Raw genomic sequence first — 18,666 nt, forward strand, 5'->3', positions numbered from 1 at the left:
TTTGTTATTGTCTAAATTGTTGGGGTAATAAATATTGCACTAATGAAAATGGTGCCTCTTCTCATTCATTAATAGTAATATCAAAGGGAACTATTACTTATTTCATTAACATTCAGACCAATGGGACAAGCACATTGTAAATAACAATATCCATGACTTCTAGTGAGTAGTGTAAGTCCAGTAAGCAGAAGGAAAGGTGTCTTTCTTGAGTTTCTGTTTTCACACTTTATTTATTCAAGACTTTCCATCCATTTGTCTGCTGTCTGTAACACACTAGGTGGCATTTGTAAATGTAACGTTTTTTTGTAATGTTTAAATATGCAAATTAGGCACTATGTAACTAAATATGCGCACATTTGCATACATTTTGAAAAAAACGCAAAAAAAAACAAAACAACGAAATCTGATCATGTGATCAAAATTCCTTTTTCATTTTGTTAACATATTAGATGGGAAAAAAAATACAGAGGGATTTATGGTTATCTACTTTTGTTATCCTGTAAATCAGAATATACTGTCAATAGCCTTAAGTAGTAAATAGTTTTTTGGAATAAAATGTTACATAAATTATGCTAGGAATAATATTTTCACAAATCCCTCAAGAAAAGTCTTCATACTTTAGCTAGGCACAAGACTGGAAAGTTTGGTGTATATACTGTAGGTGCATCTGAAATAGAGATTTCAGACTTTGAGTATGAGAGAAAACTAATTTTGAGAAAACAGCGTTTAAAGATTTACATAGTAAAATTTCACACATTTCTAAAGGAAAACATTGCTAACAAGCAAAACAACAACAAATAAATAAACTGTGACAATTCAAACCGTCACGTCCATGCAATGTTTTTTTTTTTCCTGAATTTAGAATAATGAAATCAAAAGAAGTCCAATGTATTGAAAACATTTTTCCAAAGCTACTTTCAAGTTATTACCAAAGTAGTGAGCTTTTGTCCCGTGTTCTGCAGTGAGAAGCCCAAACTTGGAGACGCAAACAACCTCGAGTAGATCACCTGTGTTTAAAAAAAATGTGATTCATTCAGCCTTGATTCATTATCCAGGAGAACAGAAAAAAGACATGACACAGTTCCATGTTCTGATATTGTATTAGGTTTGAATAATTCCTGTGAAATTCTCCTTTTTACACACATTTACAGACATACTTTTGTCATATTTACAGATTGTTCTTTGAGTCTTAAAAACATTTGTACAGAACTTCTTTCAGGTTTTAAAATATACACATTTTGTACTTTGTATTTACAGAATACAAATCCAAGTCATGTTGTAGGTCACAATAAAACACGTATAAAACATGAAGGAGGTTCAAGGAAACCAATGAAATAGATTAAAGCATGAATGAATACATAAACTTGTATGATCTTAGTCATGGGTAGTTATTGTGCTTTTCCCCCCCAATTTTAACTGAAAGAATTCCCCTACTGTCTCCATAAAATGGTGTCTTTGTCCCAGAGAGTCAGCCTGGAAATAAAAAAATCTACCTGACCCACATTTCATGAATTTTCAAGTTTATCATGTCAAAAAGTTCAAATGAACTGGGTTACATATGCTTTTAAAATCTTAACTCAATGGAGGTAAAAGAGTCAAAATAAGAGAATCTTTAAACCCAACAGATCTTCCTTTATTTGATGTCTCAACTGAAAATGGTTCTCAAACATGTTCTGCTCTCTAAGACAGAACTTTAAAGCCTCGACCCTGTCAAACGAGTATCAAAAGGGGACAGAAAACTCACCCTGCGTCATCAGAGTATAGAAAGAGTATGGAGGGGATGAGTTTACAGAAAAGAACAACAGCAACAATGAAGACTCCAATAGAAAAGATGTTTCCGAAGGGGGTCCCTGTGCCTGTTGGATGGAGGATGAACAACTACCACAACATGTACAGTACTAAAGGTTAGGCATTGTCACCTGACATGGCTGAGTAGTTGAGCATGAGTACATTCTGCACAGGGCTTCTTTTTTTTTTTTTTTTTTTGAAAGAGTGGGACGGGATGTGGGAGGATGGATGAATGCTGGCGTCAAGGCTAGAAGTCGCAGACTGGCTAACCGCCTTTCCCTAAACTGCCGTCACACATCGTCCTCTAACCAAAAGCTCAGATGGTGTTTGGCATCGATCCCAGTCTGATCGGGTCCAAGTCGTCCTCAGCTGCTCTGAATGTACTTCTTGATGACCACGCAGCCGTGTCTGAAGAGCGGGCAGGGTAGGGACTGTAGGAGCGCCCACGTGTTGGCGTAAGGGTCGAAGGTCTCCATGTTGCTGAGGGCGGGACCCTCGCTGCTCACGATGCCTCCCGTGGCGTAGATCTTCCCTTCTAAGATCACCGCGCTGCATGGACAGACAGAAACGTTTTTTTTTTTGTTATCTCCAGTGAAAATGTTTTATATGATGTGTTTTGTTTATGAATGCGTTGAAAGAAAGAGGGGGAACATACACACTATTATGCTTTCCGCACCTTTTTATTCAAGATATGAGACCACGCTTATTTGTCTGATAAATAGAAATCAGCAGCCATTAGTCAGTTAGCTTAGCATGTTTATGTACTGGGGGAAATGGCTAGACTTTCCTCTGATTCATACAGGTCCACACAGGATACAAAGGGCCCCTTTCTGGGGGATAAAACAAAGAAAATACTCAGGTGTCTGGGGAAAAAAACCAAAACACAGTAGCTCCTAAGATCACAAATAGCAGCTAAAATCTGCTCAACATCAGAAACAGTCAGGAGCATGTCTGTGTTAGGCCAATAAGTGGGTAAAGTGAAGCGCTTTAGTAGTGTTGATATTAGATAGCTGTGACTCACAGCAGCATGAATACAGCTCTTATTGTTAATCATGACATGACACTGATATGAGGAACAGAAACGGGAGTTTGCATGCAGAGAGGATTAAAACTTTGGCTGCGAGCTGATTTGGGCTTTACAACGATTTGCATTTACATGAGGTACACACTCAAACACACAGACTGAACAACATGCAGTACGATTGCAACAAATTTACATCACTTTTGGGACTAAAAAAAGATTATTACATAAAGCCTAAATCTACTGAGAGAGAGAGAGAGAGAGAGAGAGAGAGAGAGAGGGAGAGAGAGAGCACAGCTGATTCAAAACACAGAGTGTGCAGGGTAAAGCCTGGAGCTGCTCTTCCTGATAAACAGAGGGGAGGTTCAGGCCTGCAGAGGGCTGAACGCACCGAAGGGAGAATATCAGCTCTCCTGCATGATGACCCTGCTAGACTTCATCCTCGCACACTGCAGATAGTGCTGTTTCTGAGTGTTTGTACGTTTTCTCTTTTTGGAGACTCTGTGCTGCGTTCACTGCCCTCCCTCTTCTCCTCCTGGTGTCAGACTTAGTTAAATGTAGCAGAACAGCTGCCTGCTGTGTGCTGGTGCAGCTTATCAATAACTCTGACAACGTGATTTATGATACACATTTCACACACACACACACACACACACACACACAAGATCACCGTCTGTAATTGCTTTCCAAATGTATGCGCTTTTTTCCCCCTCTCTCGCCTCCCGAACAAAACGCATAATGGCTCGGGTTTTGAAAACAGTGAGTTGATTATTCAGCAAACTGCACACCTCAGTGGCTCGAGTCGAGTGTGACATTAGGAAGTGATCCCATTGTTGTTGATTACAATTTATCTCCCTTTATTAGCAGTTGTGTCCACTAAATGTAAAACAGGGCCGCCTTGTTTTTCTATGAACAAAAACAATACACTCTCCTGACTCTGTAAAAAAAAAAAGATAAAAGAAAAAAAGAAAAGACTCATGCCTCGCTTTAAATGAAAGCTAATTAGAGCGAGTGGAGTTTCTGTATTTCCAGCAGATGTTTCGTTCTTTTTGATTACTATTCATGGCCATTTTTTTCTACAAAGATAGAAGTTTTAACGTTTCAGTGCAGCTGGCTGGAACCAAAAATAAAAGCTTAAAAACATTTTCCCATCATAGACCGTATCAAAGAAGTTCTCGTAGCCGTCATGATATCACGTCTTTCTGCAAACCTCCTTTCGATGTTGAAATATAAAACAGATACGGCTGGTTTTAGAAGTAGACTTGACTATATTTGGCAGATTGGGTAGACATGCATCACTGTGTCTTATGGCCAACATGGCAGCAACAGGTAGCCACCCCATAAAGTACATCTAAGCTTATTCTGGATTTATCCGAGAAGACTTTAACCAAGTGATTCAGACCATCCACTTATTATGAAAACGCACACACTCTATGAAGTCCATGTGTACTTCCACATTGTGCTGCTGTGTTATTAGGGTAGGCAAGTCTATATATAGCAAATTTTAGCAACAAGGCAATTCAAAGTGCTTCACATAAGACATCAAAAAGCATCACCAGCAGAATGAATGTCTCACCTGCAGAACTGTCTCGAGTGGTTCATGTTGGGACCGGCCTTGATGTTTCCTTTATCTGGATCATAGATGGTGGTGGCCCGAGCGTAGGCTCCTCCCAGGATGAATATTAACCCATTTAGACTCACTGCAGGGGCGTATTTGTTATCTGAAGATACGAGAGGAAGACAAGAAGAAACAGAGTTTTGTTAAAGAAAAAAAAAAAAGTCCACACTCTATTGTTTTACACGTGCTATTTTCAAAATTGTTTGAAGGGTTTTTTTGTTTTGTTTTTCGTTCGTGGGGTTGTATGAGATACTTGTTACCCATAGGAATAAGTAAGAGATGCCATCCAGCATGGCTCCTTTAAGGAGAGACTGGCTGAAGCCAGGCGATACACTTCACGCAGATGTGGTCAATTTCTCCTCATTTGAAGTAAAAATAAAAAAATAAATAAAAAAATAAAAACATTTCCTGGCATGTACAGTATAATTCAGATTTGAAAACATCTGTTGCTTTTAATGATTTCAATGATATGCAGTAATGTCAACACACAACGCCTACTTGGCAAAATTCAAACAGTGTTGTTTCTCAAAAGCTTGGCTTTAATGCCACCACTACTGTCTCTTCATAATTAGGCAAATCTAACTGAAATGTCTGTTTTGGCTTACACCTGTACTATTGAAGAGTTCTTCATACAATCCCACTTTAAAAATAGGGAAGTATCCCTTTAAAAGGAAAAAAAACAAACTGTCTTCAGTTCTGCTCCAAAAAAACATGTTTGGTCTCTACGGCCTCTGGCAGGTCTAGAAATGTACAAAGAAAAACGATGGCTGGGAAAACCAGTAAACATGTTACAAAGTGCATACTGTGTGAACTGTATAATTCAGTCTGATACAGCACACAGGGTAAATATAGTTATTGACGCAGCACCTCTCTAGGACTATAGATGATACTAAACTTAATGAAACAGCGGTTTGTGCAAAACAATGCCGTTGGGGACCTGCAGCTTGTAAACAGTGGTCCTGCTGTGTGGAGAGAAGAACTAACAATAAAGTCCTGAGCAGGCTACAGCTGACCATGTTATTACAAGCAGCATGAACAATCCACCGACACTTAGCCGTCAGCGACTGTGCTCCATGTTTTCTACCACAATGGACTGACATTCCTTGTTAAAGGTGGCAAAATAAAGACAAAATGCCTAATGCCTCTGTAGGTGAGTGGTGCTCCTGCTGTGCCTTACACACACACACACACACACACACACACACACACACACACACACACACACACACACACACACACACACACACACACACACACACACACACACACACACACACACACACACACACACACACACACACACACACACACACACACCTAATGACGATAAAGGGACAAACATGCATATGTTGTGTTTGAATTAAGCCTAATTTGTACTGTACCATTATTTACCATTTAAGAGAATTGTCCATGTCAGCACTTGAGCCCACTAAACAACTCATGAGGACGCTTTCATGCTAGTGGTGTAAATGAATTAAATGTTTTAAATGAAGCTCTTAACGGCTGCATTAAAGAAAAACTGAAATCCAATCTGAACGTCTGCTGCACCCTTTGATGTATCAGCTTCAGTTTCTGCTCTTTAAACATCCTGCTCTGATTGGTCCTCCTCGCATTCTTCACTGTTCTGTTTATACATTATTCTACATATATATATATGTATATGTATATATATATATATATACATCTACTTCAGCTTAAGTGTTTGTACATTATCTGCTGCAATTATTATATTTTCAAAGGATTTTTTTTTTTTTTGTACTAGGCCAATAACGCAATAACATAATAACCAGCCAATAATTATATTATTGGCTGGTTATTATGTTATTGGCTCTATTACATTCAAAATGGCCAAAATGATTGTGTCATTGGCCGTTGTTAAATTATTGGTTGCTACCTGGCGTTTTTTGTTGGTCCCATAAACACAGAACACTTCTTCCCGCTCATTGCTGGAGGCAGAATAAAACCAGGACACTCGGTTTTTCCCAACAGAAACTCTCACCGCTGTTTCCTGTGCCTCCTCTCTCTCTCTGAGTGCTGAAGTAGTGTCTTTTTCCTTGAGACATTTTTAATTCTAGAGAGATCGTTGTTGTTCTTCGAGTCTGTCTTCACAGCATTTTTAAACTGTAATAAAGGTTTCGTCACAGCTGTGTCTGCAGGGCAACACATTGAGGCGCAGGCTCTCACACTCTGCTACAACGGCTTCATCAGCGAGCCTGGGGACCCTTCGGGCTGAGGTCGAGGACAGGTAACAAATTAAGACTTACCCGTTCAAAACACACACCGCTACGTTGTATTTCACCAAAAAAAATCTTGTTATCTCACTTTCCTTCTTAACTGATTCCTCCATCAACACAGCATTTATATCTGTTATATCTAGAAAAACTGGATCCAAATAGGAAAACTGCTCTGTCTGATAAAGGCGATCAAGGTGCGGCTGCTATAGGGCCCTGCAGAGACAACGAGGAAGCAGCAGGAAAAAGGACGTAGAAGCTTCAGTTGTTGCTGCGAGGCGTCGAGATTAAAATACAAAAAGGTAATTGGAGCAGCAGCAACTTCTCTTGTGCTCATTATATCCTTTTATGTGTTGCAGACTAAAAGCAGCCTTGGAAAAGATAAACACAGCAGATGAGGAAAATCATGTGTTTCGATTGAGTTTGATGGAGAATGGGTCGGGGTCATGACCTATTCGGCATCGATTGAAACGCTCCAGCTTCACTTTACTCTCTCCTACTACTTCTCCTCCTCTTCCTCCCCCACCCTCAATAATGGCGCTCTCATGTCTTTTTGCAATTCATTGTTCAGTTGTTAAATTCTCGATGGACCAGTCAGTGCTCAAAGATTCTGACGCTCCATGAAGCCGATTGTGGCCGTCTGTCAGCAGAGGCTGCACGCTGGGTGGATAACTGGTGGTGTGTGCTTGTTTGCGTGTGTGTGTGTGTGTGTGCGTATGTGTGTGTGTTTCCAAGTATTATGCCTCAGAGGAGGTGTGATTACAGTTTACTATTACATGAGTTTTTAAGGGTCATAGATGTCTTAAGTCTAGGTTTTAAAAGCACTATATTTCATTGGTTGGCTTCTTCCTTAAAGTGAATTGGTCATACATAAATTAACTTTCCATGCAAGCATTTTGCTTGTTAGGTTTGAGAACGTGGTTTCATTTCTAAAAAAAACCTCTGATTTAATATGCCGAATTCACCAATTTGGCAACCTCATCATCACTTGTTATAATTCTGACTAAGTGTTAGTCAGAAATCTCACTGAGCCACATCTTCAGCTCTGGAAATACGGTGATCTATATGAACTGACCTCCTGAAGACAGAGGCTTCAGGAGTAGCTTAAGGCATGTCATTTACACTCCAGGGTTCCTACTGCACAGCAGACAGATATATTCTAGACAATGATAGACACAGATGAGCAATCTGCAGAGCATGCACACATCTTGATAGGCTTGTTATAGGGACTACATCTGGCACAAGTAAAGCCATTTTCACTCTGCAAGAGAGAGGAAGTCAGTCCAGATAATTGCTTGTGAAACCCATTTACAGTTCATGCAGGAGGGGGAACACCACACACACACACACACACACACACACACACACTACCGGTACACACTTAAACAGATGTACAGTCACAGGAAAACACACACAGATGTAATTCTGTGAGGTGGTAAGACACTGCTGAAGGGGGGGGGGGAATTCACAGAAAGTACTTAACCTGTCAATAATCCGTTAGCTTGTTGGCTGTCAGACACACAATGTTCTACACCCTGACAGATGACAGTCTGTGTGGGTCTTTTATTCACATAAAAGGGTGAAACCATGACGAGGCATGCATCTACCAGAAGATCCTTACTTTGTTTAAAAATAAAAGCAGGACTGAATTCAAACAGTAAGGAAAGTACTCTCGACCTCAGACAGTCCCAGAATTTAAAATAAAAGTCAAAACATTTTTTTAATAATGGAATTTCAAAATTTCAAACATTCAATTAAAAGTGCAGTTTATTCTGATTAACTATTTAAATGAACTAATTTATTAAGTAATCGTGATAGAAAGTGAATTATCTGACCGCATAAAACGTTATAATTGAAAAGTTCCAATCGTCTTCCTGTTTGCACAGCGGCTCTTATTGGCTCTTACAGGCGATACTTTCACTGCCTTCTTTTTACAGAGACTCGGAGGGATTAAGTGGCAGCACATTTATTTCTCTCCATGTATTTTCCACCAGAGCTGAGGGAAGTGCCTCCATGCTGAAACTTTAATGACAAAAGATCAACTTCTTGTCAGAAAGCATCGGATTTCAAACACATTTCTGACCCAGAGTTTCTCTCCGATGCCTGCTGCTCGGAGTGTCTGCCACAATTCAAGATAACAACGTATTCTACTTCAAAAACATTTGGCCAGCCCTTTGCCCTCAGAATCCATCATGTGATCACATGTTAAATGGCGTCACACCCCCATCATAATATAATTTCTAGCTGGAGGAAAAATGTGTTTAAATGAAAACCTTCACATTCCTGTGACTAAGTGTGTATTTTTGGGTCCTTCCTGTGTATAACATGTGCAGAGAGAGCACAGCTGTCAGTGTTTTGAAGCATGCCGAGTTGATTCCTGTGTGTTTTTCCTGCTACGTCAGTCTTATGGCAGCTTGTTTAAAGTGTTTTCTTGTGTTGTTACCTTCTTCAGCAGTACCTGCTGGCTCTTAGGCCTTGCTCACAATGAACAATGCACCTCCAAATTTTTAGCACATCCAGATTGTATGTTGTTACTTTTTTTTTTGCCAGTCCGGACACAAAAAGTCAAATGAGATCTGATTTTTCAAAATCTGATTCAAACCACATACGGAGGTCGTTTCAAATACGATTCAACTCCTACAGATCCGACTCAATCTCGGTCACTTCAATGCGTCTTCTGTGTCACCCGCAACAAGGCACCATAACCACAAAGTAGATCTTGCAAGCCGGAAGTTAACTTTAGTCAGTGGAAGAAAATAGGATGGACTGCTCCACTAGATCGTTTCAGAAAGAGACACACTTCTCTGTTATCTATTTTGCTGATGTATTTCCTGGTCGTAACCTGTTGCCATAGAAATCCATGTGGATCAGACCATGTCAATACGGACGGGCAGATTGCATCTGGTTAGTTGCAATTTTTTATGTGGACAGTCAGTCAATTAGATCAGATTCTGTAGTAGCTGCAGCTGGTGAGTGAAGAGTTTGACCAATGACGTAAAGAGCACCAATCATTAGCTGTGCTCTGTTCATCAAAGAGATCTGAAAATTACTGAAGAGAACTCCAGTTCTTCAGAATGTAAAAGACACTGACAGGATGGATTGTTGTATACCATTCACTTAATACAACAAGGACTCCCCTTTATGCCCATGAAGGCTGAAGTGCAAAATGAACATGCACCAGTCACCCTCACACACTCATCTACCCTGTGATGAGACTGTATCTCATAATGGACATCAGCAGAACAAGTCAAACACATGACGTGGAAGTTGAGCAATTGTTTAGAGTTGTGAAAGCATAGATGCTCAACAACATGGTAGCCAGGAGGATCAAACACTCCTTTTTCTTCCGTCATGAGAAAGCAGGATCCAAAGATTAAAGATGAGCATACATGTAAATGAGAACATGTTACACACTGGTTTGAAAAGCTTTGTCATGTTGCAAAAGGCAACACGTCCCTTGTGGGTCCCTGTGGGTGTCATCATCTCTCTTACCTATCATAGGTGATTCGATGAAGCTCCAGGTGTTGCTCTGTGGTATGTAGGACTGTAGGACCCCCGCCGAGCGCCCTGCCTCATTCACACCTCCGAACACAAAGACCTTCCCTCCGCACACTGTGGCTGCTGCTGAATGGACCGGCTTTGGAAGAGGAGAGACCGTCTCCCACTGATTGGTGATTGTGTCGTACCTGAAAATGACAAAAAAAGATTTTATGAAGAGAGTAGACACTGAAACACTCTGCTTTTAAAGTTCCCCCTGAGCTGCAATCCTGGTTTTGGCTGTAGGGTGGACCGATATAATTAGCAGAATGCCTACACCACCAGGGACGATGAAAAAAGACCAACCATTATGTACAATGACAGCAATTAAAGCAATTACATAAAGCAACACTGTGTTTGGCGCTACAAACTATCAGTCTCTGGAGTTGGGCTGTGTGTCAGCGCTGAGCTCTGGACTTTTTCGAGTCATTTTTTTTTTGGTAGCGACTTCAACTCTGAGCCAAAAACTCAGCAGACATAGACTGACACCCAAAGACGCAGCAAGATGAAAGGACCCAACAGACTTTGAACAAGACACTGACTTAAGCCTGTTTCCAACACAGCAGTCCGGTACGGATCGGTACAGTTTGGTACGGTTTGGTTCGATTAAGCCCGTTCCCGTTTGCGTTTCCACCCGTGCCCTACTTGGTTGGCGACGTGTAAGCTGGATGCCGATAGCCGCTATGTACATAGTGTCATATGATAGCAGTAAACCGCTAACAGCTAACCGCTAACTCAACAAAGGAGAAAAACGCTACACAAACAAAACCAACGCTGGAAGACATCCAGTGCTGCGAGGAGAAATACAGACGTAAACAATCAGCTGTGCATTACAGTCAGTGGCGGAGTTTTGTTTGCCTACGTAACACGGGAAGTGACGATCCTTTCAACCAATCAACGGACTGCAGTGTTTAGCTCCACCTTTTCGGGTTGGCTCGACATTCTTGGCACCCCAACGGAAGGGTCCCAAAAAGTGGGATGGTACGGATCAGTTATTTGGGAATCTTTCCCGGGATCAGTCTATGGAAACGCCGCAAAATGCGCGCCGGACCACTTGGTGGAAACGTGGCTTTACAGTACTGGGACTGTGAGCTACCCAGAGGAAAGGGCGCTTTGAACTTCTTGACTCTACTTGTGTTTGGTTTATTTGTATGCGTTTTGTGCCCAGTGCCTCCATTAGCGTAGTGTGTTAGCCGTGTAATGCTGTAAAGCCGTGACAAAGGACAGGAAATGATGATCAAATAACAACTACCGTAAATTCCGTACTATTGAGCGCACCTGGATATAAGCCGCACCGGCTAAAAATAAGTAAATAAATGTATTTGTACATATATAAGCCGCACTTGATTATAAGCCGCAGGTGTCCACGCTATAACAAGAGCTATTTACACAGACGTAGGCTACCGGTAACATCCGCAAATACTGTAGCGTCCGTACGGACGTTAAAGGACGACGAGAGCGTTCAAATAATAACTTAATAACCTGGTCACTGTCGGCCGTGACCACGCAGTTTACAGCAGAGAGCAACACATAACTTGCCGTAACAATCCAACTCTCTCCCCCAGCGTTCTCTCATACAGCCACTCAACACGTTCTCGCTGGTGCATTCACTGACTCTCCACATAATCGGAATTATGAACACATTATCAACTACTGACTTTACAACATGAACCGTTACAATACGAAGCCTAGCCGACGGTGTCTGTAACACGGCTGATGAAAAAGATGACCGTAATATATTTCACAAGAAAAAGTCCATCCATTCACTGCCTCAGAATGACTTCATTACTCACTTCCTCAGTCTCTGTTGTCGCTGTCAGTGTCATCTTAACGTGCAGCAGCTCTGTTAGCTTCTTTGACAGCCAGGTCGATCGCCTTTAACTTGAAAGCTACATCATATGTATTTCTCCGTGTGTTTTCCATGATGAGGGTGCGTGCATGAAGCGCAAAATGACTGATATTAAGATCCGACGTGACGAAGTCAAATGTTTTTGCGGCAGAAGCTCATTGTCCCCCATAAAAAATCCATGCATTAGCCGCACCGGAGTAGAAGCCGCAGTGCTCGAAGTGTGAGAAAAAAGTAGCGGCTTATAGTCCGGAATTTACGGTACATCAACTATACCATCTTTAAGATTGCTTACATAGTTATATCTCTTGCTGTTTGTTCGAGTATTTCGAATCTTACGTTTCTGGAGAACTGAACTGAAAAGGTTCAGGACTAAAAGAGCGACACAGTGAAGGGAGCAGAATGCAATCATTTTCTTTTTCACTAAGAAGCAGATGATGGAAATAGGTTTTGATTGGTGTTAATTCTGCAAAGCTATCGAGCAGTCAAATGATCAGCTCTGATCAAGAGGAACATGTGCAGGTCAGCAAAGAGAAGCTCAGACGATCTTAGAGGTCAAAGATCTGGTTGGAAATATTTCATGTGTGATTCACCATCAAGCATTTTTAAATGAAGAGTGACTGACTGACGTAAAAAAAAAAAAGAAAAAAAAAAAGATTCTAAGTGGGTGTTTATGGTTTGATTGCATCTCCAAGGCAGAGGAGATGGAGGGAGAAGATTGTGCTCATCACAAAAAAAACACTGACTACATCTCTGCTGTTCTTTCCACTCAACATGACACACTGCATCGATTGATTTCAAAAAAAGAAAACAATTATTATACATATAGACCGATCACTGCATGAAGCTGTGTAATCGTCTGCTGATGTAGGAGAGAGACACAAAGACAGAAACATATGAAGGGGAGACAGATTGTGAATAAACAAAGAGGACGGACTTTAACCTAGATTTGTCTCTGAATATGCAATCTGGATAAGAGAAACAAGTTAATGCTCCCAGCATGCACTGGGGCGGGAATGTCAACAACATAGAGCTGTGATTCGATGTCTGCAAGATGTCAGAGCGACCCACGTGGTGCTATTGTGTTTGTTTCTCTCTTCTTCGATCTAAACGAGAAGTCTGCATCAAACTAAATGTTTCAGAGCGGAGGATGTCTGACAGTTGATGAACAAAATGCACATTCATAGCTGCCATGTTTGTTAAGATGACCGGTGGATTTGCTGCAGGTCCGTTCTTCGAAATCCTCCAGAGTTGTCCTTGAGGTAACAAGCAGCTGATTTAAGCTTTGACACGCTTTCACATTCATGACCTCTGCAGAGACTTTTAGCTTGTTCTTTGCTAATAATGCACACATCTGACCGACTGTGAAAGGAGTCTCGCTCTCTATATGAGAGAGTATGCGTGTCTGACAGGCTGAAATCAAGGTCAGCCGAGAGACGCGCCATCAACAGCGCCTCTGCCCCCTTTGTGTCACCTTCACTTCATCCTTGTGAGACGAAGGGAATCCATCACTGATTTAAACTCAATTAACCATGATCCATGTGATCCCATGTATGCATGCACACACACATTTTGCATGTTGACAAACAGCAAAAATGCTGCACAACACATATTGTGCAGAATTTAAAAAATAAAAAAAGGAGTTTCAGAAAAAACAATTCAAGGAGCCACGATAATCACAGTGTGTGACAGTGTTTGAAAGATGTATAGACACAATTTCAGTGGATTGGGATGTCACCACTTCATCCCCAACGTATGCATTTATACTCATAGCAGACATGCAGAGCAGCTCTGTGGTGCTTGAGACGTTGGGAGATGATTTTAAAACTTTAATATACCTGTACCCCAAAACGACTGGGGGAATAAAAGCTACTGAAAAGTGTACGGTTTGAATGCTTGGAGTGCTGTGTCATGTACTATGAAAAGCTGGATTGTGTGTTTTGTGTCAGAGCGAGCTGAACATGTTTAGAGGTGTCCTTTATAAATAAATAAAAGGGGAAGCACATACGGCTTATACTCCTCATTACCTGCAGTGTCTCTCTGCCTTTCACTAAAAGCATCCACGGGCACACCTGCTGCTTCTCACCGATATTTCTCTCACACCCACCCACACGTGATATTCTAACTTTGTCTCCCTCTGGGGTCTCAGAGACCTGGGTGCTCCATAAGAAACCAATAAAAGAGGACACACTGTCTCTGCTCCAGCATGTCAGACACATTCACGATTGTTCTTGCAGGCTCCAAATACACCCATCATCTCCTGCCCACCTAATCAGTAGTGTGAAGAGACACAGGGAGAAAGAAGACAGAAGGAGAACGAGAGACGGAAAAAGAAAAGCAGCGAGGAGAGGAAGAAGCATATCAGACAGAGTAACTTAAACTCCATATGACTTGTGTAAGCTAAAAGCTTATTATCAAGTTTTAAACTCTGCATATTGTGCCAGAAATAAGCATAGTAAGTTCCCTTTACAGGTAGAAATCAGGCTGCTGTCATTCAAGTGTTCTATTGGCTGATAAAGATCAGTTGACGTCTAGTATGATGCCAGCTCACATCACGACGTCCCCCCCACCCCACCCCACCCCCCCATCATCTCTCTGTCTGTGTGTTACGGCAAGATAACTTAGCTAAACTTGCCAATCAGTTGATGTATGAGTGCGTGTCCTAGAGCCTGTGTGATATTGCGGCTGATGGTGACAGCGCGAAGGAGTGAGTGGGCGTGTCTTTTGTTTGATTGACATAACACATAACTTACTTTCTGTGGCCACACTGCTTCTTGTTCAGCGCTGAGGTTTCTTTATTTACAGCACATGGCTAACTCAGGCAGTGAATAATCATAGTCATGAGGAAAGTCCGTTCATTGGATCATTACTGTAGAACCTTTGGCGGGTTGGGTTCCTGCCGTGTCGGAAATAGAAAGTAGTATGTGGCCCCGAGCAACACGTACAGCATAATCGCCACCCACAGACATTCAGAACTAAAGGACTTGTAACTTGAGGGAGCAACCCACACACAAACACACACACACACACACACACACACACACACAAAAAGACTGACTGTGTAGAAGCGTGACCCAACCAGCTGGAAACTGTCTCTGTCATGGTTGAGCTGATAAAATGTTCAAGTAGTGACTCAGCGCCCCGACACAAGGTCTTAGAGCCGTTACGAGTGGCCTTCAGTGTCAGACTAAGCCACCTTTTTTTTTATTTTTAAATGGCCCATTGAGGTGGTGTATAAGTAGGTGTGAAAGCTAAATGCCACAGGATGGAAAAAGTAAAAACTCAAGAAATAGATGAAGGAGGGCTGTGTAAAGAGGAGAATAACTGCGCATCTTTCTATCTATCTATCAGGTGAGAACTGAAAAGCCATAAAAAAGGCAAATAAAAATCTTGTTTGCCAAAAAAAGTTCAACATCCACGATGAGGCAGCTGACTTCTGTCTTCAGTGTCTTGTCACAAACCGTCTCTACTCAGAGAGACCGGTTACACAAAGCTGAGCACAGTGCATGACAAAAGTCCATCAGTCATTAGTGAGGAGAGTGGGGACAGCAATTAACCCATTAAGTCCTCCTGCTGTTCCCAAAGAAAGGTTGCATCCAACTTGCTTAGAGATAGCTTGAATTGAAGACACCATTGTGAATTTCACGGTCAGGAGCGTGAAACCCTCAGTGAGATGGATGGATGGAGAGATGGAGAGCGAGGGACGCGGAAAGGACTGCAAATTAGGAGTCAGGATGCTGGAAGGTGAGGACTGACCCTGGCTGAAGCTGCCTGATGTATGCAGACGTGAAAATGTGCACAGAGGCATACACATGTACATACACTCACATACAAGAAGAAATACACGGGACACAGGAATGCAGTCTAAAACAAAAAAGAAAAAGAAAAGATTATCTGTGCGTGTAAGGGATCTCTGCATCAATCACTCTATGAGCAGAGCAAATTAACTTTGGCTGTCGCAGCATTTCATGTTGTTCCCCAGCCTTCAGATACAATCCTCACCAGCCATCAAACAAGGCAGCTATTTACACACACTGACCGATGATTTCTGAATATTATTAGCTCTTCATAAAACAAACTGCTCTTGATAGCTGTTCAGCTCTTCCTCCATGTGTGGAGGCAACAAAAAAAAGGCACACACACACAAAAGTAAAAAATAAAGCAGTTCCCTTATCTCCTCCGGCCAGGGTTTAGTCCTGCTGTGGACTGGCTGCCTCCCTGCTGGAGTCTCCATTATCTTAGGAGTTTTGCTCCAACAAGGCTGTGCTGCAGTAGAGGCACACCTGCCAAATACGATGGGTAGCTACTAAACAAAGGATTAGAAGTTAATGAGGCTCATTTATCATAGCAGGTACGAACAAATGCCTTCAGGAATAGACTGAAAGGGATCTAAATAATCTTCAACAGCTCTGACATCTGTTCCAAACATGGTGTGTACAAAAAGCCTGTTAGCATTCTTCATAAAAAAAAGATGAAGTTCTAGGTTCAACGAGAACTTAAGGCCCTTGTGTATAGAAGCTGGAACATTCCCAATGTTAAAAAAAAAGGTTACAGATTTGTTTTCAAAAAGTAATACAGTTATACAAATTAAAATAAATAAAATAAAATAAAAAAATTATTCTTCTCTTGCAAACAGTAAAAAAAAAGAGAAAAATGTACTGGAGTTTCAAAGTTTCTAAAAGTTCTAGTTCTTCATCTTCATTGCAACATGCATTTAAAAACTGTCTAAGAAAGTGTATTTCATAACAGTGGGCACAGAGAGCTTCAGGGCTTTCAAGGGTTAACGCTAAAAAAGTTGCAAAACTGACTCAATAACACGTCCTAACTTGATATCGTCTGCTTAGTCTAGCTAACATAAGTCACTAGGGCTGAAGTGATCACTCGAATCACTCCACTATCTCCATTTAAAAAGAAAAAAGCTGACGCTAGGATTGGATGAGGACTCACTGCCAGTGTGTCAGTTTTGGCTTCGAAGTTAAAACCGTTTCCTTCCTTTAAAGATTTAAAGCGGTTCCCTGAAATGGTTCATATTTTAAGCAGATGGAGGGTGATTTATTAATGAGAGAGAGAGAGAGATAGAGAGAGAGAGAGAGAGAGAGAGAGAGGCGCACTGCGAGTTCTGTTTACATTAGAATAGTCTCATTAGAAGCAGCCTGTTTGTGCATGTTTCCAAGCACATTTAGAGACAATCAGACCAGACAGGAAACAAAATGCATGTGCAAATATTTTCTGAAAAATTTGGCCCAAAACTCGAATAATAATAAATCACATACATCAGCGCGATAACAAAAATCGCTCAGAACTCTCCAGTCTGTGCCCTCTCTATAAGCACATTACCTTGACCTTAACACATTCAGTTGAAGAATCTGGAAACTTTACAAGATTTGACTACATTTTGACTTTAGCAGGGTATGCCGTTTCTGACTAATAATACTAATAAAATTAAATTAAATAAAAGGCTGGGTTGCCCAGAAACAAGACTTTTTGACTTCTCTCCAATCAGCTTGAGAAACCCATCGACTTTGAAAAGATCCGTACGGTGAATACTGACCTTGTGTAACAAATGGTTTGCTCCTGCCTGAGTGCAGATCATTTTCTTCTCAACTATTTGCAGTGCAATTTGCTGGGTGTGTGAATTATATCTCCCTGGCCATCACGCTCAAAGTAGAGTGAGTGCAGTTATACCAAGGCGAGAAACGTTAACGTTTTACAGTGCTGAGTCCAGTTTCTTTGGGCCTCAGAGAAGCTTCCTGATTACAGAAGGAGGGACACAAACAGACACAGCGCCCAACAAAAAAACGTCTCCAGCAGCTCTCAAATTAAGCAGCTCAGAGACAAGAGGAATCAAATGCTTTTCCATTATGGCACAAATCTTTCATCTTCCCCTAACGACGCGGTGTTGCAGCGTTACGAGGAGATATCAAATTAGCCTGTTTCATTTGAGGACTGTTGTGTATTGTGAAAAGCTTTGGAGATCAATTGAACTGCCAGGTAATGAGCGACAGCCGCCCGCGCTAATAAACCCAGTAATGTAATTTTGATTGCTTTGGTTCATCTCGCTCTGCCGTGCAGGAGGAGGAAGCTTCTCTGCTGAAACTCACCCAGCCCAGGTTACAGGAGAAATAAGAAATGAGGAGCAGAGTTACAAAAGCCAGGAGGTGTGAATCAGACGGAACAATCCAGATTCTTTTGCAATATGCCTGAACCCCACTGCTGCATGCTGCACCATCTGCTATGTGTCGCTGCACAAGTGTGAAAAACATATCGCTCAGACTTGAGAATCCACCGACTTCCTGCGGAACCATCCACACACTCTCTCTTCGATGGATGTCAGATCGAGGTTAGAGCTGCGTGGCACTGAGCAGACGCCCGCTGGGCGCTGCTGGGGGGGGGGGGGGGGGTGTCTGTTGTTTGTTGTGTGACTCTCACCTCTCCACGTGGTCCAGGTTCCCTGAAACTCCCAGTCCTCCGATGGTGTAGAGCTTTCCGTCGTACACCACGCTGTTGTGTCTGCAGCGAGCCACCGTCATCCGAGACACCAGATTCCAGTTGTCCAGCAGGGACATGTAGCACCAAACGTCAGCCACCATCCCGCCGCCCTCTGTGCCACCTGGAATATGCAATA

The 18,666-nt window shown here is 41.8% G+C and overlaps 1 protein-coding gene across 2 annotated transcripts in view; it reads right to left on the bottom strand.

Annotated features, from left to right (window-relative positions):
- Window positions 1-1,081: 1,081 nt before the first annotated feature.
- klhl29 (kelch like family member 29) overlaps window positions 1,082-18,666 on the bottom strand; it is an 88,022-nt gene continuing 70,437 nt past the window's right edge. For both annotated transcript variants that reach the window (XM_079370603.1, XM_079370604.1), the window contains exons 12-15: window positions 18,471-18,651; window positions 10,151-10,344; window positions 4,386-4,530; window positions 1,082-2,337 (exon numbers count right to left, since the gene is read on the bottom strand). In XM_079370603.1, the coding sequence (XP_079226729.1) occupies window positions 2,154-2,337; window positions 4,386-4,530; window positions 10,151-10,344; window positions 18,471-18,651 (704 nt within the window). In that variant the 3' untranslated portion in view covers window positions 1,082-2,153. The remainder of the gene's footprint in view (window positions 2,338-4,385; window positions 4,531-10,150; window positions 10,345-18,470; window positions 18,652-18,666) is intronic.

This window comes from Symphodus melops, assembly GCF_947650265.1.
Source record: "Symphodus melops genome assembly, chromosome: 1".
Taxonomy (NCBI): domain Eukaryota; kingdom Metazoa; phylum Chordata; class Actinopteri; order Labriformes; family Labridae; genus Symphodus; species Symphodus melops.